General features: G+C 31.7%; 8 protein-coding genes across 8 annotated transcripts, besides 2 other annotated features; 4 read left to right on the top strand and 4 right to left on the bottom strand.

The window, feature by feature from the left end:
- Positions 1 to 7,382: part of a mobile genetic element that runs on past the window's edge.
- TVAGG3_1048190 (DNA/RNA polymerase superfamily) lies at positions 155 to 1,039 on the top strand (the record flags this gene model as incomplete). Its single annotated transcript, XM_051255693.1, has 1 exon — positions 155 to 1,039. One exon carries the CDS (start codon positions 155 to 157, stop codon positions 1,037 to 1,039), a length of 885 nt encoding a protein of 294 aa, XP_051081267.1.
- Positions 3,893 to 6,217, top strand: TVAGG3_1048180 (uncharacterized protein; the record flags this gene model as incomplete). Its single annotated transcript, XM_051255692.1, has 1 exon — positions 3,893 to 6,217. One exon carries the CDS (start codon positions 3,893 to 3,895, stop codon positions 6,215 to 6,217), a length of 2,325 nt encoding a protein of 774 aa, XP_051081266.1.
- TVAGG3_1048170 (uncharacterized protein) lies at positions 6,924 to 7,220 on the bottom strand (the record flags this gene model as incomplete). Its single annotated transcript, XM_001305802.1, has 1 exon — positions 6,924 to 7,220. One exon carries the CDS (start codon positions 7,218 to 7,220, stop codon positions 6,924 to 6,926), a length of 297 nt encoding a protein of 98 aa, XP_001305803.1.
- A 1,675-nt stretch (positions 7,383 to 9,057) lies between the features above and the next one.
- TVAGG3_1048150 (chromatin organization) lies at positions 9,058 to 9,786 on the top strand (the record flags this gene model as incomplete). Its single annotated transcript, XM_001305803.1, has 1 exon — positions 9,058 to 9,762. The coding sequence occupies one exon, from the start codon at positions 9,058 to 9,060 to the stop codon at positions 9,760 to 9,762; it is 705 nt and encodes a 234-aa protein (XP_001305804.1).
- Positions 9,787 to 9,855: 69 nt separating this feature from the next.
- TVAGG3_1048140 (protein ubiquitination) lies at positions 9,856 to 12,803 on the top strand (the record flags this gene model as incomplete). Its single annotated transcript, XM_001305804.1, has 1 exon — positions 11,172 to 12,803. One exon carries the CDS (start codon positions 11,172 to 11,174, stop codon positions 12,801 to 12,803), a length of 1,632 nt encoding a protein of 543 aa, XP_001305805.1.
- A 601-nt stretch (positions 12,804 to 13,404) lies between these two features.
- On the bottom strand, positions 13,405 to 14,688 carry TVAGG3_1048130 (uncharacterized protein; the record flags this gene model as incomplete). Its single annotated transcript, XM_001305805.1, has 1 exon — positions 13,438 to 14,679. One exon carries the CDS (start codon positions 14,677 to 14,679, stop codon positions 13,438 to 13,440), a length of 1,242 nt encoding a protein of 413 aa, XP_001305806.1.
- Positions 14,689 to 14,765: 77 nt separating this feature from the next.
- TVAGG3_1048120 (ubiquitin-like family) lies at positions 14,766 to 15,805 on the bottom strand (the record flags this gene model as incomplete). Its single annotated transcript, XM_001305806.1, has 1 exon — positions 15,092 to 15,805. The coding sequence occupies one exon, from the start codon at positions 15,803 to 15,805 to the stop codon at positions 15,092 to 15,094; it is 714 nt and encodes a 237-aa protein (XP_001305807.1).
- A 271-nt stretch (positions 15,806 to 16,076) lies between these two features.
- TVAGG3_1048110 (beige/BEACH-related family) lies at positions 16,077 to 24,484 on the bottom strand (the record flags this gene model as incomplete). The annotated part of the gene is made up of 1 exon (XM_001305807.1): positions 16,347 to 24,311. The coding sequence occupies one exon, from the start codon at positions 24,309 to 24,311 to the stop codon at positions 16,347 to 16,349; it is 7,965 nt and encodes a 2,654-aa protein (XP_001305808.1).
- A 103-nt stretch (positions 24,485 to 24,587) lies between these two features.
- Positions 24,588 to 25,314: part of a mobile genetic element that runs on past the window's edge.

The raw sequence follows: 25,314 nt of genomic DNA, 5'->3' as shown, positions 1-25,314 counted from the left end.
AACTCAGTTAGCATCAACACACAACCAATATCAACCATTTTCTTCTTATTATCTTTGGTATCTAATAGACAGATTTCATTTTATCATTGATGATATTCAATCAATTTTAACATTTACTAAAAACACTTGTTTTAATGAATTTGCGAACGAATTTATGAATGAAAGACAAAAGGCTGAATTAGAAGGAAATAAAGGAAAAAGTTTATTTTGCAAGATTTCACTTAATGGATCATATGGTTACGATGCAATGAATACACAAAATTACGCAAAGACTAAAATAATGAATGCACGGAAGGCACGCGTTGCATGTATGTCAAATAAGTTTAAAAACATAAGAGAAATAGGTGAAGATACGTATCAAGTGATGCTTAAAGATAGATTTTATAGATGTGATACATGTTTACAAGAGGCATTCTTCACTTTAGATAATGCTAAATACTGGTATTTGGTTTTCATTTATGATTTTATGTATAAATGCATGGATGTTAATCGTTTTCATTTCATTGAAGGTGATACTGATTCATCTTATTGGGCTATTGCTGGCGACCCAAATCTTCCTAACACTCAAGCATTTCAAGCAATTGTTACCGATAAAAAATTTTATGATAAAAACATTTACAAATTCGCACCTTTTGATTTCTTTTGTTTTAATGAGAAATTTAAACCTAAATTAAAGAATAAAGCTGAAGAAAAAGCACATGAGAAGAAGTTATTGGGTTTAGCAATTGAGAAACAAGGTGATAACATGGTTGCTTTATGCCCTAAGTGTTATACATCATTCAACGGTTCAATTGATGGAAGTGATTTTAAAAAGATTGCACAAAAAATGAAAGGTGTTAGTTTACGACAAAATAAGCAATTAACACCTAAAAATTATTTGGATATAATAAATGATAAAGTGATATTTGATGGTCAGAATATTAATTTACAACTTAAAAACGGGTCAATGACTCGCTTAACAATCGGTAAGACTGCATTAACAGGAGCACACACTAAGGCTGTATGTTGTGAAAATGGATGTTGTATGCCATTTATTTAATACAATTTAAAATTTTATTTTTAATAAAATGCCACAGAAGAGACAAAAGGAACCGTTAATGATGGTTTTGATACTATGATTCAAAGAGGTGGGCACCCTTAAAACATTTATTTTATTTTTATATAAATGAATAGCGTAGATTTAAAAATTTTGATTGATGATTTAGTACTTAATCAAAATTTTCTTGATTATTACGATTTAAAAGCATATCTCCAAAAACATAATAAAAATATAACGGGTGATGATATGGAATATTATTATCCATATTATAAAAATGCAGTTTTGAAATATCATGATAAAATAATTTCTAAAATTAAAGACAAAATTAAAAATAATGAATATACAAAGGAAAAAACTAAATCACAACTTAAACAGTTGAAAGATTTCAAAAATAAAGTATTAACAGAAGAAGATATTGATGAATTATATAAATTATATAATCCTGAGCCGCAAAAGCAAAAGGAGCAAAAACAAAAGGTGCAAAACACCCAGGTCCTTCAGACCATAAATGATGCACAAGCTTTAATTTATGATTCATTAGTTAAACCATATTCAGCCCGACTTTTAAATGAAGATCAACTTTTGGAATTCATCCTTCAACATAAACTCGAAGCGGGAAAGTATATTAAACCTTTATATACAGCATATTTAAAACAAATGAATAGAATACATCCAGAATTAATGAAGGAAGGAATGAATTCCAAAACTTCATCATCCAAAATCAAAGCAGATAAAATTAAACCACTTGCAACACCAAAACCTCCAACGACAGTACCACCTCCTCCTTCAGTTAATCCTTCATCATTCACTTTATTATATCCATTTCAAACATTAAAGAAGCAAAAAGATTTTAAAAAGGATTTCAAAATATTAAATAAACCAATTGACCCAAAAATTCAACCGTTAAAGGAAAAATTTAGTCGCCCTTCATTTGCACTATATCCATATTCATACGAAATTGATCATTTAGAATATTCAAAAGGAAACGTTACTTATTTATTTGCCATTAACATTAACACCAGATATTTATATTGCATTCCGGTGAAAGGGAAAACAGAACAGGAAACAAGAAGAGCTATTCAATACTTACTAGATCATGAAAGAGTAGATAATATAAGGGGTGATGGTGATAAAGGATTTCAGGCAGCTATGACTCATTATTTCCCACAAATTAATTTTTACTTTTCATCCTCTCCATTTACGTTTCATAATAAAATAGTTGATGTGGTAATGAGAACTCTTAGAGATGCGTTAGGGGTTAACGGTCAGATATACTGGGATGGAAATCATGACTCCATCATACAACAGTTAGTATATTATTACAATAATACATGGCATAGAACAATAAACATGAAACCGGTGGAAATGAAAAATGATATTTCAAAAGAATGGGAATATATTAGAAAGCAAATGGAAAGGTTGAATGATGTTAAACGTGAACAAATTAATTCGGGGCTCATGAATTTTAAACAAGGGGATAAAGTTTTGATTCATCTCGATTATGGAAAAACTGATAAATCAATGACAAAAAGAAGACGAAGATTTGACACAATAGCTGAATTTGTGAGATATATTAACGGCAATGCATTAGTTGAAGTTGACAATAAATTAATAGAAATTCCGATTTATTTTATTACTCCATTATATTTAAATAATATTTAATTTTTTTATTTCGTAAGAAATGAGTGACAACGAAGCATCCAAGAGTCCAGACAATGAATATAAAAAGAAACTAAACAGAATTAAATCAAAAATATGCTATTACAAAAAGAAGTCGCAATGCGGTGGGGTTGAAAACGATAAAGAGAGGAAAGAAATAATCGAAAAATTAGAAACTTATCGTTCAATCCTTAAACTGAGTGAAGCAAAAATAAAAGAATTTAATAGAATAAATAAATTGATTGGAAGAGATGAATTTAATAAAGATGAATTTTTAAACTCTATCCAAATTTAATTTTTATTCCTCTTCGACAACATCTCTCTTTCCATCATTACTGCATAACCACATTTTCTCAATTTTAGTGGTTTGTTATTTTTAACATGTTCTCGCATCATTTTTATCATTTCCTCCCTTGTTATGATTCGTGGTAAATTTTGAGCTTGTGGGGTATTCATTTATGATAAAAATAAAAATTTGTTATCACTTATTTTATCGTTAATGTTTTTAGGTTATTCAATAATTAATTATTTTTGAATAACCGAAGGTGCTACCATGCTACCATGTGCTACCAGGTCATTTAACTTCTCTGAAAAAATGAGACAACATGACATTTTGACAACAGTCACTGTGTGACGAGACCTGAAGGTTTTGACATTTTGACAACAACACAGGAGGCAGGTAGTTATGAATTAATTATTGAATAACGCGAAGGTGCTACCATGCTACCATGTGCTACCAGGTCATTTAACTTCTCTGAAAAAATGTGACAACATGACATTTTGACAACAGTCACTGTGTGACGAGACCTGAAGGTTTTGACATTTTGACAACAACACAGGAGGCAGGTAGTTATGAATTAATTATTGAATAACCGAAGGTGCTACCATGCTACCATGTGCTACCAGGTCATTTAACTTCTCTGAAAAAATGAGACAACATGACATTTTGACAACAGTCACTGTGTGACGAGACCTGAAGGTTTTGACATTTTGACAACAACACAGGAGGCAGGTAGTTATGAATTAATTATTGAATAACCGAAGGTGCTACCATGCTACCATGTGCTACCAGGTCATTTAACTTCTCTGAAAAAATGTGACAACATGACATTTTGACAACAACATAGGAAAATATGATGCAGTCCAAAAATAAAGTTAGTTTTAAAATTGTTTTTATTTTTTATTCCTATATAAATGACAGCAACAAACAACAGCAACAACTATATCGTTTCTGATGAAAATATCATTGATTCATTAGCTGAGGAATTAGTTGTGGCAGAAACTAAAACCCTCAACGAAAGAATTGGTGAAAACAAGATTGATTTACATAACTACCTCAAACACGATGGAGGAAGAGGAAGGAAAACTGGTATGGCTTTATTAGTAAATAAAATTTCAAATTTAACGATTATAGATGTTGATATCAATAAATCATACAATGATGAACTTAAAGAAACAGTTAGAAAAGATATTTTATCAAAACTTTCGGATAAAGATGTTATCGTTAAAACCGCTTCAGGAGGTCTTCACATTTATTGCAACACTAATTTCTTCTATTCAACCTCGAACAGAATGATTAAATGTTATTCCTGCAATGATTACGATATTGATATAATGACTTCAATGGATGATTCAAAGCGTTCTTTAGTAGTTATGGCTGATTCAAGAGTTCGCAAGAATGCAACAGAACCAATCAATACATACTCATTCATTCGTGGAAGTTATGATTCAACATTAACCAGAACAGTGAATGATATATTAAATGATTTGAATATTAAGGTAAGAGTTGAACAGAAGAACGAAGAAATAAAGACTATCATGAATGAAAACAAAGATGTAAACATTGACGATAAACTTGCTCAAAGCATAGTTGATGGCATGTGTGATTTTGAAGTACATAATGACGGTGGAAACATGAATTTAGAAAAAGAAGTTACATTATTCACACTGTTTCAAGCTATTAATTCGTTACCTAATCATTTAATTAATGAAGCATACGATAACGTTTATAACTTCTGCAATTTAACTGAAAATGCAAAAAGTAATTTTGAAAAAGCACGTAATAGATATGCACATTTAATGACTTCTCCATTTGTTTTGGTGAAGATTCTAAAACTTTATCAAAAGGAATATTATGATGAATATGTTTTACCTTTATTACGTAAGCCAAAAATAACATTTGATATAAAACTTGACGACTCGTTTTTGATAACAGATATTAGACGCAAGGCTGAAAATCATCAGTATAAAAACAGTTCTGAAGTAATTGAGGATTTATCACGTGTAATCCGTTTTGTAGATTGTGGAAATAAATATTTCATTCAGAAAGATTACAACATACACGACAAAATGAATCAAATATCATTTGTTCTTCAGTCAAACATGAAAGAGTCACTCAAAATGATTAAATTATTTAAAGAAGAAGGTAAAACAATAACAGCATGGGATGTACTACTAAATCAATTATCCTCATTAACCGTTAAGGGTGTTTGCTTTAAATCTGATTCCCTCGATGTTTTCTCAACGTTTCATGGTTATAAATACAACATTCTCGAAAAGCCTGATTACTCAAAAATTGAGATGTTTATGAATTTCATTAAAGAAGCCATTTGTGATAATAACGATGAAGTGTATAAATACCTTCTCGGTTGGATTGCATCAATGATTCAACATCCTGGAATCAAGAATGAAACAGCAATTATTTTGAAAGGACTTCAGGGAACAGGTAAAAACAGATTTACAGACATTATTTCTGAACTTCTCGCTGGTTATTCATGCAAAAACATTACCGAAATAAGTGAGCTAACGGGTAATTTCAACTCAGTTGTTGAAAATAAAATGTTTCTTGTACTTAATGAACTCAAGAATGTAGGTGAAGATAGACTCGCAAACTTCAACGCTTTGAAATCAATTATAACGGATAATGAGATTAGAATTAATGAAAAGAATCAACCCAGAAGAACTGCTCAGAATGTTGCAAACTTCATTTTCGTAACTAACAACGTTTACCCTGTCAAAATTGAAGTTGGAGACAGAAGATACGTAGTTTTAAGAGTTAATGGTAAATTCAAGGGTCAATTTGATTACTTCAAGAATTTGATGGATTCATGCACAAAGGAATTTTATGATAATTTACTGACGTATTTTATCAATTACGACCTTTCATCATTTAATGTACGAATCATACCGATGACTGAAGCCAAACAAGATTTAATTGAATTATCGTCAAATCCTTTAGATGTATGGATAAATACACATTATGATGAATTGTGTGCAGGTATGACGTGTGAAAATGCTCTATTCTGCAAACCATCAGACATGAAAGACAAAAACTTTCAAATGAGTATTAAGGATAAATGTGATAGGAAACATAGAAGAATAGACGGTAAACAAACATGGTGTTATGTTTTGAAAGAAGAAATGAAAGGATTATATAAACAGGTTGAACCAAACGATAATGAGGAATCATTTACTGACGATGAAATACCTGTAAATGAGCCGCTAAGCGGCGAGACCTGAAGGTCTAGCTTTATAAAGTATGATTGGAATTTATTTTTGCATTAATCCTCCTATGTTGTTGTCAAAATGTCAAAACCTTCCTCCTATGTTGTTGTCAAAATGTCATGTTGTCTCATTTTTTCAGAGAAGTTAAATGACCTGGTAGCACATGGTAGCATGGTAGCACCTTCGGTTATTCAATAATTAATTATTTTTGAATAACTACCTTCCTCCTATGTTGTTGTCAAAATGTCATGTTGTCTCATTTTTTCAGAGAAGTTAAATGACCTGGTAGCACATGGTAGCATGGTAGCACCTTCGGTTATTCAATAATTAATTATTTTTGAATAACTACCTTCCTCCTATGTTGTTGTCAAAATGTCATGTTGTCTCATTTTTTCAGAGAAGTTAAATGACCTGGTAGCACATGGTAGCATGGTAGCACCTTCGGTTATTCAATAATTAATTATTTTTGAATAACTACCTTCCTCCTATGTTGTTGTCAAAATGTCATGTTGTCTCATTTTTTCAGAGAAGTTAAATGACCTGGTAGCACATGGTAGCATGGTAGCACCTTCGGTTATTCAATAATTAATTATTTTTGAATAACCTAAAAACATGAGACTTTGTCTCCGGACTCTTTGAGTCACTTAACGTAAACATTATTTTTGGGTCATGGGCTATGCCCCGCCACGTTGCGTCTTTATGACAAAAATAAATGGTTCATTTACTCACAATATTTTTGTACAAAACGACCCCAAACTTTTAACTTCTTTTCTGCAGCTTCAAATGCTATCTTAGCGAGTTCATATTCTCTAAATTCTCTCTTTAAATCTTCTTGTTCCCATTGGTCTAGTTCGTATGGAGAATCTCTATAACCATAACATATCTCTCGTTCATGTTCTAATTGTTTTTCACACATTTTTCCAACTTCTTCTTCAAACAAATGTTTCGCATTCTCTACTGTATCTTCGAGTTCTTCTTCATCTAATTTCTCATGAACTTTTTTGTCTATGGAGTCCATAATATCTTTGACATAAAATGCATACTTTACGGAGCACCATTCAGCAACAAAATGAACGAAGTCAGGATGTATGTAAATACCTTTGAATTCATTTATAACACCCTTAGTAAGCTCATAAAATGCTCGTTTTGAGGTTGAGCCACTTTTGGCTCGACCGTATTCATCTCTGATTTAATATTAATTAAAAAATATATTTCATCACTTATATTCTAATTTTTATTTAATGATAAATGAAACCGATTTTAAAAATAAATGAAACAGAGGAGGAAGAAATAAATGAAAGTGAAAATGTTCAACAAAAAATAAACGTTGTTAAACCAATTACTGAAATAAAAATTTTTTCATCTGTTGAAGAATTTAATGATTATTATGCTAATAATAAAAAATTATTTGAAGAATTGACAACGTGTAAATTGAATAAAATGTTTAAAGTTGAGGACAGAGTCCAAGACCCGGAGGGTCATGGATTCAAAATTTCAAAATAAAAGGAGTGGTTAGTTTAAAATCTATTCCTCAATCAAGAATCACCTCATTAATGAAAATAGATGATTTAACAAAAAGAATAGAAATTATTGAAGAGCGAATAAATCAAATTATTGATTTCATAAATTCAAATAATCATTAGTTTCTTAAAGTTCAATGTTGAACTCATCAAATTCATCTTCATCATCATTACCTTTAGTGAGTTTATTTACTCTTTCAACTTTATCTTTTGATAGTCTTTCGTTTAATTTTTTCTGAAGTTTTTCGTTACCAAGTTCTAAAATTTTACATGGATGATATTTAAATTCGTTAAATTCTTTTTCCTCAGTTTTAATCATTAATCTACAAAGAACTTTAGTGAAAAGGTTTTGTTGTTTAAACCACTTATCCTTAATATTTGTTTATAAATTCAATATCCGGAATTAATTCCAAATTTTTGAATTTTCGATTAATTTACCATCAAATGCAAAAGCAATAGGTTTAATATTAAACTTACCTTTATAAAATAAACTTTCTATGCAATCATCAAAATAAACGTCTACTTGTTTAACATGGGTGAGAATTGGTGAAAGTTTATTCATTAATTGATTCACAGTCACGAATTTTGATTCACTCATTTTCATACGAATTAAAAAAATAAATTATTCAAAAAATGTAAGACATGAATTTTTAAAGTTTATTTTTCATTCATGAATGATAATTATATCTAATTTCTTTTACTCTCTCGTATATACTAGATTTAAAGAATTCAGAACTTTTACCATAATCTCCTAAATGTTTTCTAATCCCTAACGTGTGCCAGTTATTATATGAAACTGTATAAACTTTATCTTTATCTTTGCATCTTTCATCACTTCCAATATTTTATTATTTCAATTTTGATTTATTGGTTTCATATTCATTAACGTTTAATAATTCACAGTCTTCCTTTTTAAATAAATGTTTTATGTATTCAGGATTAACAATTCTATAATATTGCTTCCCTTTAAATCTTTGAATATAAACAGGAACACCATCCTCTAAAATTCGATAATCTATTTTATCTGGTTTTACTTGTTGGGTCATTTATGTAAGAATAAAAAAATAAATTATTTTAAAATTAATGTTAATTTTTTAATGATTTATAAATAAATATATTTTAATGCATCGTCTATATATAGATGTAACAAAAAAAGTCACAAAACCCATCATATCCTACTACTTCTTACGTTTACAAAAAAAGTCACACAACCCTTCCACATATACTACTTTTCCATTTTATTTACGCTTTTGAATTTCTACTTATTTCATAATCTAGTCTCAGAAAACCACAAAGAAGACGTTGTCAGATTTCTGAAATTTATTTTATCAAAAAATGGAAAATCTAATTCGAAAGCAACTACTTCAGGCTTTGACAAAGATAAAACAACGGCCTTCAGCAAAATGGTTTATTGATCCAATTGATACTAAAATGAAAGGCTTTAACAACTTTAAAGGAAAACTTGAAACTCCTATGGACCTCACAACAATCGAAAGAAAATTAAAAAACAACAAATATAAAACAGTACACGAATTCAAAAAAGATTTAGATTTAATTTGGGAAAATTCTCAAAAATGCTGCATTGAAGATTCAATCACTTCTATTTTAGCATTAGATATGAAACAGTACGCAGATAACCTTTTAATGTATATTTCTGATAATCCTCAAGTTGATTGGGTGAACAAATTAATGTTTCTTCAAGAAAAATTAAGCGATTCAGTTAAATCAATAAATACTTCATCAACAAACAACAATAAAAGAAAGAGCACATCTACGTTATGCATTTCTAATGAAGATGATGAAATAAATCCTAAAAATGGAATTGAATTTTCTTATGAAGAATTAGTTAAACTTCGAAAAGACATCGAATCATTAAATGGTGAAACAGAAAAAACAGAAATAGCCGAATGCATCAAACTTCGAGAACCGAAATTAATTGGCAGAAAAACTACAGTTTCTTTGAACCTAGGAAAGCTCGAACCACAAACTATTTGTGACCTTATTGATAAAGTTTCTGAACTTAAAAATAAGCAGGTTTGATCGCATTTTTTTGTTGAATTTCCTTTATCTATGGACTAATTTCTTGTTTGTAATGATTAATAGTAAATTTTAAAAATTTGTAATTACTTGTTGCAAGTGTTCATTTTTTTACTAGCTCTCGAAAACCGAGAGATTTGATTTCGCAAAAAAAAAGTTATGTAGAAGCTGATCTCATCACCTATTACATTTTCAATCAATAATGAAAACATAAAAGTTATTATATAATGAAATAAAGCATAAAACATTTAATTTAACAATAATAATTAAAATAGTATTGGTTTTTATGGAGATTCAAGTGCTTCAACTTTCTCTTGTACTGTTTGGCCAAACATACCAGCATCTAATTCTAAGAAAACCATATCTGCATCTGAAGAACACAAAACAATTGCAGGATAAAAAACTTTTTGACGTTCTTCTCTGGAATTCCATCTCCAATTTCAACAGAGCTTTATAAGTAACAACGCATTTCGGAACTTTTCTAGATGAGCTAGCATCATAATCCGAATCATCAGAATCATTAAACTTTCTCTTTTTCTTCAATTTCTGTCTTCTGTTTCTTTCTTCTTGCAGGATCTAATGCATAAACCTTCTCACTATGCGTTGATTGGGAAGACAAAACTAATTCCGTTGGCTGATTTAGAACTCATCAAAATTCTCTTCATCTGACTGACTTCATCCTTATTCATTTCGTGTTCTGGAATAACTCTCTCGTGTGGTACATCAAATATTTCACTGATGATTTCGTCTTCTTCAGAAAGTAATTTATCAGCTTTCAATAATTTTTTCCCTTTTTGCAGGCTAATAGATTTTTTTTAATTTGATTTGATTTGTATATAGATCTGATAGTGTAGATGCTGTTGCTGTATCAAATATTGTTGATAACTCAAGCTTGATATTTGTTTTGGCAACTTTGCTGCTTCCTGTGCTTTGTGGAGATTTGGTGCCTTTGACTATGAATATTTCAGTTGTATTATTGTTGCTGTAATTGTAGATGTCAATGAAATTGTCTGGTTTCTTATTTTGATTGGATATTTCGTTCATTTGGTCATCCTTTTAGTATCTATCAAGTAAAGAACGATCATTATTAAGATATGAATCATCTGTTGGCGAATTATTATCTTTTTATTGTGTTTTTTTCTTTAGTTTGGGCTCTTCTTTACTAGTTCTGGCGTTTTGAAATGTACAGAATATCCGTGTTAGCAAAATTGAGTGTTCTTGGCGAAATTGGAGTTGCATCTATTTGGCTCTCTTAATGTATTTGACGATGGTTTGATCTGAGATATCCATGCTTCACCCAAAATATGTCCTCGAAAAGTTCCAATGAAATGTACTTACTCGAGTTGAGCAAAAATATTTTGTGATATTTTGGGTAAATTCACCGGCATCCCCAAAATTCCAAGGAAAAAAGCATGTATGATGAGGCAATGAGCTTTTGCAAAGCATATCATGATACTTTTAGTGCATTATACAAACTAGATTCATTCGATGAGACCGTAATTGACAAAATTTTCCAAGATATCAAAATCAATTTGATAGAAACAAAAGTCTGCACGCCTTCGAATATTTTATATATTATTCCAGAAATAGTCCGGTTCAGATGCCAATATTTTAAGTCATATTGGTTTTTATTCAAAAAAGTTTACGATGAATATCAACCAGGTAAGTTAATTATTAATTCTGATCCATTTCAATACCTTATGTTCAAAGAATATGGAATTCCTTGCAATGAGGAGGTAATTGAAGAATGTAAAGATCTTACCATGGATGTATATGAAAAATGCACAATTAACAGAGCAATTATGGAAAATGACTTGCAAACATTTATTAAATTCACTGAACTAGAAGACTTTGATGAAAATCAAACATTGCATAGCATTTTCTATCCTCGATCTATGACTTTACTTGAATTATGTTGCTATCACGGATCTGTTGATTGCTTTAAGTTATTAATCAGTAAATTCGGCTTAGACATCACAGAGAATTGCTTTGGTTTATCATTTTTGAGTGGAAAACCAGATATTGTCAATGAATGCTTGAAGTATACAAATCTCAAAGATCCATTTTTAAACGACGATCGTATTAAATATGCAATGGTATCTCATAACATTGATTTTGTTTCATTTCTAATGAATGAATGCAATATACATACAATTTTAATTAATTGTACAAGATACAATAATATTCAAGCATTTTTAATGTACTTGGACCAGACAAAAAGTATCAACAAATGTTTTGTAGAATCACCGGCTTTTAATTTGCTTCCTCTTTGTGAATATCTCTTATCAAAAGGAGCTGATATCAATGCAAAAAATGAATTAGGAGAGACATGTCTTTTTAGTGCAGCCAACTATGGTAATGCAGAGCTTATCGAGTTTTTAATTTCTCATGGAGCTGATGTCAATGCAAGGAATGATAATAAATGTACACCACTTTTCGAAGCAGCAAATAAAAATAATAAAGAGGCAATAGAGTGTTTAATTGCTCATGGAGCTGATGTAAATGCAATAAATTCCTTAGGCGACAATCCACTGTTTTATTTATTAGCATCTCACAACAAAGAACTTGCACTAGAAATTGCAGAAATTTTCATTTCCAATGGAATAGATTTCAATAAAAAGAATGAAAAAGGAATGAACGCCTTTCATCAAGCAGCATACATATCCAACAAAAATGCACTAGAGTTATTTATATTGCACGGTGCTGATTTTGCATCAAAGAGTAGTGATGGGAAAACCGCACTTCACTACGCTGCAGTTTCTAATGCTAGAGAATCATATGAATTTCTAATATCACATGACATTGATGTCAATGCAAAAGATAAAGATGGAAATACAGCCATTCATTATATCACACTTGAAAATCACAGAGGCTTTTATCCTTGGGAAACAAGTCCAAATATACAAAAAACATTTGGATATTTGGTTTCTCATGGAGCAGATATCAACGCAAAAAACAATAAAGGAAAAACAGCTCTTCAGATGGCCAGAGATCAAAAAAATACATTTATGGAAAATATTCTTAAATCGCTTGGTGCTGAGTAAAGAATTAAACATTTATTCTAAAAAAATATTATTGAAGGATTATATTTGATAAAAATAATGATTTAATCAAATAATGATTTAATTTCTGTGTTGAGTTTTATGTTGAAATGATTTTTGTAGACTCACTGGAATTGTAAGGAATCAAGTAAGTCAGGTATAATCCACGGGATCCACAAGTGTAAGTATACCTAAATATTAAAAAATCGTGATTAGATAAATTAATTTATCTCTGAAAGAAGTTTTTCAATCTATTAAGGCTTTCGTGTTTTTTTCAAGTGAAATATCTGTATTGGCATCATCGACTTTATTTATATTATTAGCTAAACCTGATATTGAAATAGTCTTAAATGTGCAATCGATCGATCAAATCTAAAATTACCCTTTTTCAACGGAGCAGATGAAAAAGATGATTCTTTGCCCAAATCAGCTGTGTATTTAAGGCAAATTTCTAGGGAACTAACTGCAGCAGCTGGATTGCAGCTCGTAAGATTCCAAAAATAATGATATCATCCAAGTGTTAACAGGCATTAACTTATAAGCATCCTGCTCGAAAGGCTTAGTAAAAAAAAAATATTGAAAATTATTTCTTATAAATTGTTTACAAACATCGAATACAATATACATTTTAAAGATTTTATGAAATCTGTTTTGGAAAACTCTTCTGAATTTGGGATTGAAATTCAATTAATTCATCTAAAGCTCTTCCGCATTTAATATCAGGAGTGAAGTTTTCCAATGCATAGTGAACTGATCTAACATATAATTCAGCATCCCTGTCGCTTAATGAGAAAGGTGAATGGCGAATTCTTCCGACAAGTCTTGAATTCATTCCATCAGTAACTGTATAATTGATGTATGAACAAGTTGCTTGAGAACGGTCGCCTTTCTGCAAAAGTCCAAAACAAACATCTTTAATTGGACCTCCAATCTTTAAAGGACCAATACTTGACAAGTCTATACATATCCCAGGCATTGTACTTGCATGTTTAGTTCCATTGACTTGCATTGCTTTGAGATATCCAAATGCTTCTTTATTCTTCATTTTTTCGTCAAAACAAGAACGTAAACGCATCATAAATTCACCAAGAGTTGTATCTTTAGTAACATCTGCTGAAACAAGAACCGAAGAAATGATGTTACAGTGTTGTAATCCGGGATTTTTAATAAATTGACGCAAATCAATGTATGTACCAACCCCAATCTTTGAAAGATTTCCTGAGAATGCTGATGCTGATAAAATAACAGATGACCAAAGGTTTTCGGAAAAATGATGAAGTAATTTTGTCTTTTTGTTGTAGCATTTGATGTTTTGACAATCAGAAACAGCAGTAGTAAGATGAGATGTATTATCCATTGTCGTATACTTTGTTTCTTTTTGATAAATACGTGATAATTTTGGATTGACTGCATTAAACACAGGAAGTTCTGATTTATATGAATCTATTTCTTTAGAAAACGCTGAATCAACAGATTCTATCATTCTAGGTGCAGCAAAATCATCATTACTTTTCAAAATCTCAAGTAAATGAGAAAAATATCGAGCATCAGATGCTGCATGGCTAATATTTAAAACAACAGTATCGGAATTAGTACCGATAGATGCAAGAGCCTTGTTAAAGGGACGTGTATGATGTGAATACATGTAATTACAAGCATCATTTAGCGATTTGAAATCATCAGGTAACTTAAAAACTGGCGTTGGATCATCTGTTGGATAAATCATCCCATTTTCTGTTGCAACATGGAAACCAACAATGGCTTTAATACTTTTCTCAACAATTGGCTTGACATATTTGCTATCACTTACTTTAAGAGCAAATTGGAGATATGTTCTATTTCCAAAAAAGTTTTTCTCCCACCCAATTGCTTTCCTCATGAATTTTTGCTGAATTTGTCACTTTTATCATATCATTTATTCTGAATGAGTAAAATTTGGTAGAAAATGGATCTTTTACATCTATCCTTCGTATGAGAAATCTTTTGTAACTATACTATCAAACATTTCCAAATAACACAATTTGAAAATTCCATGTCATTTTCAACATCTTAGCAGCTATCAGATCTACAAACGTCTCAAATTGATTAATATCGTTAAAAGACTGATTTATTTCATATCTCTGCTTTAAAATCAGAAACAATATGAGTTTCATTTGCAAATATAGTAAAACTAATATGATTTTAAAAAAGGCACAATAAAATGAATTTTATAATTCAAATACAAACATAATAAGCAGATATAATGGATGAAAAATAAGAGTGGTGAAAAATGGAATTATCTTTTCAAATAATTAGTAATCAGGGTCTTCATATTTGATACAAAATGGGAGTGGATCGGAGTTAATTGAGGAAGTATAATCAAGATTTGTGGGCTCAACGTAATCTTCTGATTCATCGGTATTCTCCACAATTATTTCATCTAAGGAGTTATCAACAAGGACAACCTCAATTGTTGACGAAGTCTGACTCCAAATTGATTTTATTTCGCCTTCAAGCCCTTCCAAAATATTAAATTCATAATCTTGATATCGTAGAAGCATATCTATGGCAGATTCATCAAATGGAGCGTCGTTGCTATCAATAAACTCTAATACTCTCTTTAAAAACGGATTTAATTCTTTGCAAAGTTTTTTCACAGGTTCCAAGCATGGCGAATTAACGCAATCTCTAATATCATTAAATGCTTTGTTGTATACTCCACTGGGAACGTTGCTAAGATATGAAATTAACGAGACAATTTCCAAAATCGTTCTTCTAGGATCTCGTAAAAATACTGTTTCACATTGCTTAATAACCATATATAATATCGATGTATGCTTTGCACCTACAGAATCGAGCATTACATGATCCTGTAATATTGTTCCATTAAAAATTAAAGTCATTGATCTCGTTGGAACTCCAATTTGTAAGAACATTTCATCCTTGACTTCTCCTGCTGATAAAGGCTCTTTAAACGTCACGAAAAAGTCATGGGTTGGGAGAATACGAACAATATAACAATTCATAAAAAGTAAAATATTATAATTGAAAAATTTGAATGGAGGAAATTTTCATTACTTAATTATTCTAATAGATATTGGATAAGTAACAACAACGTTAGTTCAGACAGTTCTGAAAAATTAAGACCTCATTCAAATTTTGATTAAATTATTGACGGGATTTTACAGGCACCAAAATTTAGATATAAGCTTGATATGGATTTTATTAGAAGATATTAAGTTGGTCATTGACACGATATAAAAAATAGTTTATAGTATTTGCGGCTTTACGAATTTCATAAGCTCTTACAGTATTTTTAACCGCACCCATAACACCTATGCATTGGATACATTAATAATCTCGAAATAGCATTGCATTCAAAAATAAGTTATTCGTTAATCATTAATTATACCGTGTAAATCTTTGAAAAATATTCAAAAATTTCAAAGGATACGGAAAATATTTTAATTGAGAATATTATAGTGATAAAAAAACTGTAAAAATATCATTGAGAAAAAACATTGCTAAACTTATATTTTTTACTTAAATCCATACATTATGTTTAAACTAATTAACGAGTGGGAGAGAAACAATTTTCCCTTCCGCCGTTCCTAAAATTATATCTTGGCATTCTTCTCTGTAAGCGCATGCAGTTACATTAACAACATTCTTTTGGATATCCCAGATGACTTCAGCCGACTCAACGTTGATGATCATAAGAGAACCATCTTTTGTTGAAATAATCGCGTGAGTTGCTTTATGGCACCACTCGAATATGTCAGCGCAAGCAAATCTACCTGCAACAGTGCAAGAGTTGATCGAATTCAAGTTAATATCGAAAGATCTTATTATCAAATTTTCTTTGTTCTCGAAAATGACAACTATGCAACCAGAGCCAGTTATATCCGCGTAAATAGGTACCCCGTCATCGCATTTCATGATATGCGATGTTCTTCCCGTTGTCAACGTCGTAACCGACAAAAATCCGTCTTCAGAACAACAGACAAGGATATCGGCGTCTTCCGAAATTCCGAGTGCTTTGATGACACTTTTATGGAAAGGAACGAAAGTAGCCTTTTCGCTGTTGATCTCCTGGAGGCGGACAGTTGACTCGGAATCTCCTGTCGCGATGTAGTTCTGAGAAACACAAACAGCTGTGACTTTTCCAATATGTTTTCTTGTTGTCACTTTTCTTTCAAAAGTCAATGGATTAACAAGTGAAAAAGCTCTGTCAAATTCAGAAGCTATGATCATATTGTAATCGCTTATCTTGACTATTGGCTTTTCCTGTTTTAGACCTGTTGCCAAACCACTTCCAATATCACCAACTTCTTCTGTTTCGTTTGGAAGTAATTTGATGATTCCCCAGTCTTTTGTGACAGCGACAATTGTCTTCGAAATGGCGGAAATGCAGACAATCTCTGATGTCATCGTGGAATCCAATAATTGCAATGTTTGCGGTGGATCGATTTTCTGTGACTTTTGACGAATTTCTGGATGTAAAGTGTCAAAAACTTTTTGAGGAGCCATTCCGAAACAAGCAGCGAATTCTTGAGCGAACTTGAACTTTGCTGCGTCTTTCATGACTTCTTTCGTTATTGACTCTGTGAAGAAGAAAGGCGCGAAGTAGTTATTGCATTCTTTCGCGAGTTTTCCTCTTGATTTAATTCCGAAAATCAAATCAATCCAATATGGCAAACCTTGTGTAGCAAATGGACTTTCAAGAGCTTCTCTGTTCTTCCTGATAAAGTCAGAAGGACTACTTGCCCAAGGAGGCAACAAAACATCGCCGTTTATTGTAGATCCTTTTCCTAAATCGAAGCCATTCGAATTTACAAGGAAATCTGGGAGATAAAAGAATTCGGGAATAAGTTCTCTGAAGTCCATTGTCGTGTGAATGACACTCTCCCATGCTCGTGGAATTGAATGGAATAATCTGTCAGAAATGTCAAATCTGCCACTTTGTAATTCAATGTGAAGTGAAGTAAATGGTTCCATTCTTACTAAGAAACCAATTACGACAGCTGCAGATGAATAAAAAGAGCCGTACAAGTAGTTGTTTTCTTCGTCATCTGTTGACTTGCTTCTTTCCATCATTACTTCCAATCTTTCTTCGTCCAAAACACCAATAGGTTTCGACAAATCTCTGTATGAAGCTGGCGAATTCAAGTCAAGTTTTTCTGACGAATAATCTGACAAAATCCATGGGAAAACAGGGTATTGAGACAAATCGTTGTAAGATCTTCCTGAGTAAATATTTATCTTCATCAAATAGTCGAAGTTACTCAGTTGTCCGTCGCACCACATTTCTGTTGCTTTCTTAACTAAAGGATTGATATCACTTTGGTTATATTGAATGAAAATCTTCTTTGCAAATTTTTGTTTTCTCAAAACATCCAAGAAATGTTTTCTCTTTCCGCCTGGGAAATCAAGGAAAATGGCTCTTCTGGCACTTGTATATACTTCCAATGATGTGTCGAGTAACAAATAATGTCTTAAATAGACAGCTTCTATTGTCTTACATTCGATTTCAATATATTTCTCATCTGATTCGAAAATCAAGTAATCTGTTGTCAAAACAACACTTCCACTCAAAACTTTCTTCATTGCAACTAATCTTGCATCAATTTTGATCAAGATATTTCCTTTGTCTGTCTCGGAATCACCCTTCTGAATGATTTTCTCATCCAAAACATCGTTATCTCCAAAAACAATGTCTTCTTCACCAGCAAATGTTGCAATTCTCAGTTTCTTTAAGTGATCAGTGAACAAATGAACAGCGTTTGTGATATTTCCTGTATCTCTGAGAATAGATGCGTGTTTGTGATCAGAATACAATGTGTTTTCAATCATCTTTCCACGTCTGAAATTCCTCTGGAAAGTATCATCCAACTTGTAATGTGTTGTTTGATTTGAATCAGGAGAATTCCATGGTCCGTTTTCTGAACTCAATGTTCTGATCATTTGTTTGTAGAGTTTAGCGCCAATATTCATTTCGTTTCTCATTGTTGAAGAGAACTGCATCATCTGCATTGTTACTTGCAATTTCTTGTTTTTAGTATTTTGGGAGTTCGCGATTTCATTCAATCTTTCGAAATTGGTCGAAATACTTTCAAAGTTTCCTGTAACTGTTTGTATCGTCTTTGAAAGATTCTTTTCGTATTCTTTGATTAACAAAGGCATTTCGCTTTCGTATTTAGAGAATTCCTCTAAAGCTTGGTGTGCGAAATGATGTCCTCTTGACTTGAAACATCCTTCAAATGAGTCAATTGATGATCCCCATTGAATTCTCCGTTTCATGTTGAAAACAGCTTTAAACGTGATTCCAAATGCTTCTGCATCTTCTGTCATGTAAATGTGGCTGACGTGGTTTCTATCTGTCCTCATGTATATATGGCTCAAACCTGCTATATAGCAAATGAAGGCTTGTTTCTGAGGAGACGACAAACCGCCATCAGTTGGGATTTTATTTGTCAAAAATCTGATGTGGTTTGAAAACATCGGGAAATGAGGCGCGTGCATCAAACCATTTGCAAGAACGAAACCGTAAAGGAAGAATAGGGATTTGGCGTTAGCAAAAACAATTTGGTTCATTGAGATGTTTTCAGGCATTCCTTCTATACAACTCAAGAAAGTATCAGCCAAATCAGCATCTTTCCAAATTTGTTTTTTTAGAGAACGAGTCCCAAATGAATAATTCAATGTTATTGTGTCATTCGACATCTTTAATTGTGTTAATTCTTGGAATGTCAATGGCTTTTCATCTTCATTTACTACTTCTTCTGGATAAGGAACAATTGCGTATTTAGATGAATTCGAAATAGAGAACAAATAAACAAAAGTTGTGTTCAAAACATCAATCAACAATTTCTCAGAAGCAAATGAATATTCGCCATTCAAAGAGCAACGTATTGTCTCTGTTAAAACAGCTCTTGATATGTAAGTGTATTCTTTTTGTGTCCTTTCTGTCAATAAATCCAACAAAACAATCATTTCATCTAAAACATTTTTGTCGGAACTGCAATAGATTCCTGCCAAAATGTTTAATACTACTTGACATGATTTGTCGAATTTAATGGATTCATTTGGACAATGTGCAATCAAAAAGAACAAAAGTGAAGTGACCAAAGAAGGACATTTCAATAATTGTTGTTGTTTCTGTTTGAGACCTTTGTTGAGTCTTGATAAATAAACGTAAGCCAATTCATCATCGAAAGGAGTTATTGCCATGATACCAATAGCCAAGAACGTAACATCATCAATTTCCAAATCATTTTCATCGCTGTTTGGAATTTCAATCAATTTCAATTTGAGTTTTCCTTCTTGTTCTTTGTCAAATAAATTGAAAACATATCCGAAAATGTTGTCAGCCAAATTGACAGAGTTTTGGTTGGTGTTCATCACTGCCAAAATACTGTCAACCCATTCGCCAAATGTATAAGGAGAAAGGAATAGTTCTGAATATTTTGGCGCCAATTTTGAGAACTTTACAAAAATATGGATACAAAGGATATGTAATTCTTCTTTTTCGGAGAGAAGCAATGGGAAGAAAGCCTCGAAATTAATGTGGCTTGCAATGGCATCAACTAATCTTTGATCCTGGGATTGTATCATTGAAACCATGAATCTCAATGTCTCGTAAGTCAACATGATATCATCGACATCTGTTGCGAAATAAATCAATGCCAAAGAATTGAATTCTGTGAAATTGTCAGCGAACATTTTCTGCAATAATTTCCATAGTTCAACTCTTACGACTTCCAAATCATTAGGACGATGTATTTCGCCTTCTTTGGAGTTCTTTAAGATCTTAGGACTTGCAAATAAAGAAAGTTTTGGCGTTGGTTTGCACCAATAACAAGTTTTGATCATGAACAAGATTTTGTTTGGAAGATTTGCTTCTTTCAAAAGGAGTTCTCTGATATTTGGTGATGCTTTGTCATAGATTTCATTAAGAACTTGGTAAATGTAGACATGGACTTTGATATCAGCGTAAATCCACATTCTTACATCCAAGAAAATGTTCAAAATCATTGACAAAATCAAATCTTCAACAGTTAATTCGAAAAACAACATCTTAAACAATTCAACAACTTGTAATGTCAATTGTCTTGATGATGCACGGAAAATCAAGTTGCCAATCATCTTGAATCCCTTTAAATTGGAGAATGACTTTTGATTTTCTGGATTTTCTCTCAAGAAAGCTATCAAAAGTTTGATTAAAACTGGCAAAAATGAAGTGTCAAAATCTTCGGATTTTGCACTTGACATATCCAATTGGCTGAAGAAAGGAATCAAGACGCCGGAACCACCAATAGCTGATATAACCATTGATGATGTTGGATAAAATCCGAATGTTGAGCCATTTCTCATAGAAATGTACGATTTCTCCTTTAAATGACTCAGATTTCCAATTTTTTCATTACTACAGATACTTGCGCTCATGATGAACAACAAACTCTCAGAGAATTCTTTGTTGAACAACATCTCGAACTCGCTTGGGAAATCTCCTTTCTCGCAAGGATCGAATGAAGTGTTGTTTTGGCGTGGTAAATGTCCTAATTTTCTGACAAAATCTTGATCATAATTTAGATTTTGACTCAAAAGACATAAACCGATATTTGCAGGGATATTAATACAAAGAGGAATAGAATTGAATTTCTCTGTGAATGGTTTGATCTTCAGTTCATGTTGTCCAATCATTTTTCCATTCATGAACACACTGAAAATGCTTTGGTTGTAGCAAATAATTAAATTTGACCACATGTTTGGAATTATTCCAATATCGAAATCAAAGAAATCTGCTTTTGTATTATCTCTATAAGCACATTTCAATAAATTGTTATGGAAATTAACAGAAAAGATGCTTTCCGATGATTGGCATTCCATAAACAACAATTTCCCTTTTGTTGTATATCCCAAAAGTGCGATGTCAATCATAAACAAAAATGATGTTATCGGTTGGGAAATTGTTATATTCGGAATGGTAATACATGATCCTTTGTCTTGTATGTGGAAGAAAGATGATGGTGATTCAAATGGTGACTGGAAAATAATCAACAATGAATTCAAAAAGTCGTTTGTCAAAATCGGTTTTTTGCCGTTAGGAAGTGCAGTCATATTTTGGAAGATCATCATTAAATCAACAGATTTGATGGAATATTGTGCCAAGAAAGTGAAAAGATTCGATGCTTCTGTAAACAATTCATCGATTTCCTCTGAATTTCTGTATTCGCACAAGAAGTTGACCAAAACAGTTGTAAATGATGAGTTATTCGTTTGTAAACCACTACTTGTTGATTCTTCGCATGTTTTTCTCATGAACTTAAGGAATTCAACACATTCTTCTTTATCACTTTTCCTCAACAAATCAAAAATCAAACACAATGGCTCTGCATTATGAATAACATATTCTTGGTTGTCACTTTTTAGAACAATGTCACTTTTTACAGGCGAATTGTCACTTTTTGAAGTAGTGTCACTTTTTGTAATGTTGTCACTTTTATCTTCTATTTGTTGATTTTTGAGGAAAGGTGGCAAAATTTCTGCATCGAAAATGATGAACCAAATTTTTTCGATTAGTTTAAATTTTCCACCTTTGTTTGCTATTTCTTCTACTGCAGGTTGTATCATTTGTATCAGTTCATATGATGTGAAGAATTCTTTGAACTTTCCGTGTAATTTCGCACAGTTTTGAGCTAGTTTCAAAATTGCGAAAAGATCTTTTTCTTCTTTAGTATTTATTACGAAATTAATGAACAACTGAACAAATTTTTGAGTCAAAACAGCTGCAGCTGTTGCATCATTAGTTGCATCAATGATTGATCTCGCGTATTCCCTGTACTTCGTGTCTTCTATCGCGTTTTTAATTGTTTGACAGAAGAAAGAACTTATTGTTGTAATAATTTTTGAATTTCTCTCCAAATTTGACAAACCTTTCTTTATCAGTTTCAATGCGAATTTGGAAGTTTTCTCTTCATAGAAATGCTGTATAATGGATTCAACAAATGGCTCTGACTCAAAGAAGAATGAACATAAAACATTATCATTAAGAAAAACTTCATTAATTGTAAAAAGTGACAAACGACACTTTTTGATATTTTCTAGTATTTCTTGAGAAGCATTTGCATTGATTTGTTCGACATGTTTGTTCTGTAGGAAGAACATGAGATTTGCAATACGTAAATCGTACTTGTTGTCTTGCAAAACTGTCTTTAATTTGGAAGGACATGTAACAGCGATGAAAGCAAGGCAATCAATGAGGAATTGTGAGTTCTGGAGTCTTGTTAGACATTTCTCAAGTAAGGAAAGTGCAATTGAGAAGCAATTATGGTGTTTCGGAAGAGATTTCATCATAAATATGTCAATTTCAACGACAAACAATATAATTTCATCATCAATGTAGATGGAGGATGTTTCATTGTAGAGTTTCTCGATGATTTTGACCTTTTCTAGCTGTAATTTGTAACCTTGAATATTTGCTAAAATTATTGAACGAACAAATGCAGCAAGGAACATTAATATCTCGTAAGTTCTGTTCTCTGATGTCAAATCAAGCATTTTCTGTATAAATGATGAAATGTATTCGATATTAAATTTTGAAAATTGGGTAAGAGCGGTAAGTAGTACATTTACTGTTGGATATCGCATTAATGAGTCAGGGTAACGTGGTGGATTTGTATATTTCGGATATTTCTTGTTCAATTCTTGATCATCAATTGAAATTTCTTGATCAAAAGTAGAAAGTATGATTGATCTTGACGGAACACTCGATCCTGTTGCTACAGGATCCTTTCTCTCGGGTGTAGTCTTTCCGCCAAACTGAAGAGTTTTGAGATATCCAATAATAAACAAAGCGACATTTTCAATATTCTGATTATCGATCATAAAATCGATTCCTACTGAAAATCTCGCGCATATTTTTGTCAAGAAAACTAAAATCAAAACTTTTGTTTCTGGCATTAATAATTCGATTTCAGTTTTCAGCATCCAAATCAGCTTGTCGATTAATGCGACGTAGTTGAAGTTGATATTCTCCGGTATGACAATTGCTTTTGATGCGACGTTGATTATGTCGCCAAGTAACTCAATATGTTCTTTATCGAATTGGGAAGGATCTGTAAATGTCAGGAGTAGATACAAGATATATGTTTGGAAAATCGGAAGTGATCCGTCATTGATTGTCATTAAAATCTTATAATATTTCATTGCCATAATTGAAAGATCGAAAATATCACGAGTTTCTGGGCTTGATGAATCACAAATCCTAATGTGAGGGATAATCTGTGTCAAGCAGAAACCAACAGAGCAAGAGAAAACTGTTTGTAATGCAGGAAATTGCATTCTTTCATTGATGACGATATCAACAAGATCTCTCATTTCTCTGTAGTAACTTTGCCTTTCTGTATGTGGTATTTGTGTAATAAAGTATCCTAAAGCAAATAATTTTCTGACAGCTAAAATGACATTGGTTTTTGGAACTTCTGTGTTCATTAAATCTGCAAATGAGTAGAAAATGGAGAAGAGTTCCATATCTGAAAACTCTGATCGCGCTTGAATTATGTTGGATATGATTCCCATGTCATAAGTTAAGAGCGAATTTTCTTTGTCATTAACTGTGAAAATAGTAATACAGTTCAAAGAGACCATATCACTGTTTATAATCTTAACTTGTCGAAAAAATACTGGGGAAAAACTCATGTGAATGCCAAAAAAGTGACAAAATCAAATTTTTAATTTTGTGAATAACAAATTTTAAAGATTGAAAGACAAACCTTATGCACAATGATAGTGACTGTATATGGATACGAGTAGGGGTAATTTTAGCTAAAAGTGACACACTTGTAAAAAGTGACACGCCCGTGAAGGGTGTGATTACCGATCGGTAATTTCGACAGTTTAGAATTTAAAATTTTTTATGGAACTGTTGCGAGTTTCATAAAGAATTTAAGGAATATAAGCAAAGATTTGAATCAAAATCTTAGACCTAAGCCGCTCGATTCGCTCGCGGCTTCCGCGAATTACAGATCAGCAAAGATTTGAATCAAAATCTTCGAACTAAGCCGATCGCTTCGCTCGCGGCTTTCTTTATTATTTTAAATTTGCATATTTCCATCAAAAGTTCATAAGGTAAAAAATTTCGTTTATTTTTACTAAGAAAAAAAAGGTTTTTGATAATAAATTTATTTTATTTCGAAAAAGTAGCAATAATCGTAAAAGGGTATTGATAGGCTTGCTAAAGTAACTAATTTTAGCTGTCAAATACTTTTGTATTTTGAAGTAAATTAGTATAAATTTGTTTTTACTTTTTTTTCGAAAAAGTAACAATAATCGTAAAAGGGTATTGATAGGCTTGCTAAAGTAACTAATTTTAGCTGTCAAATACTTTTGTATTTTGAAGTAAATTAGTATAAATTTGATATTATTTTAACTCCCTTTGAAAACCTCAATTTTCCATACAGAGGGAACGGGAATAGCATCCAATATTCCCTGAGAATGGTTGCGCATTCTCAGTTCCCTCTATATTTCGAACGAA

This window comes from Trichomonas vaginalis, chromosome I, assembly GCF_026262505.1.
Source record: "Trichomonas vaginalis G3 chromosome I, whole genome shotgun sequence".
Taxonomy (NCBI): Eukaryota; Parabasalia; order Trichomonadida; family Trichomonadidae; genus Trichomonas; species Trichomonas vaginalis.
Note: the sequence above shows the minus strand (reverse complement) of the source record. Positions and strands in the feature narration are given on the sequence as shown.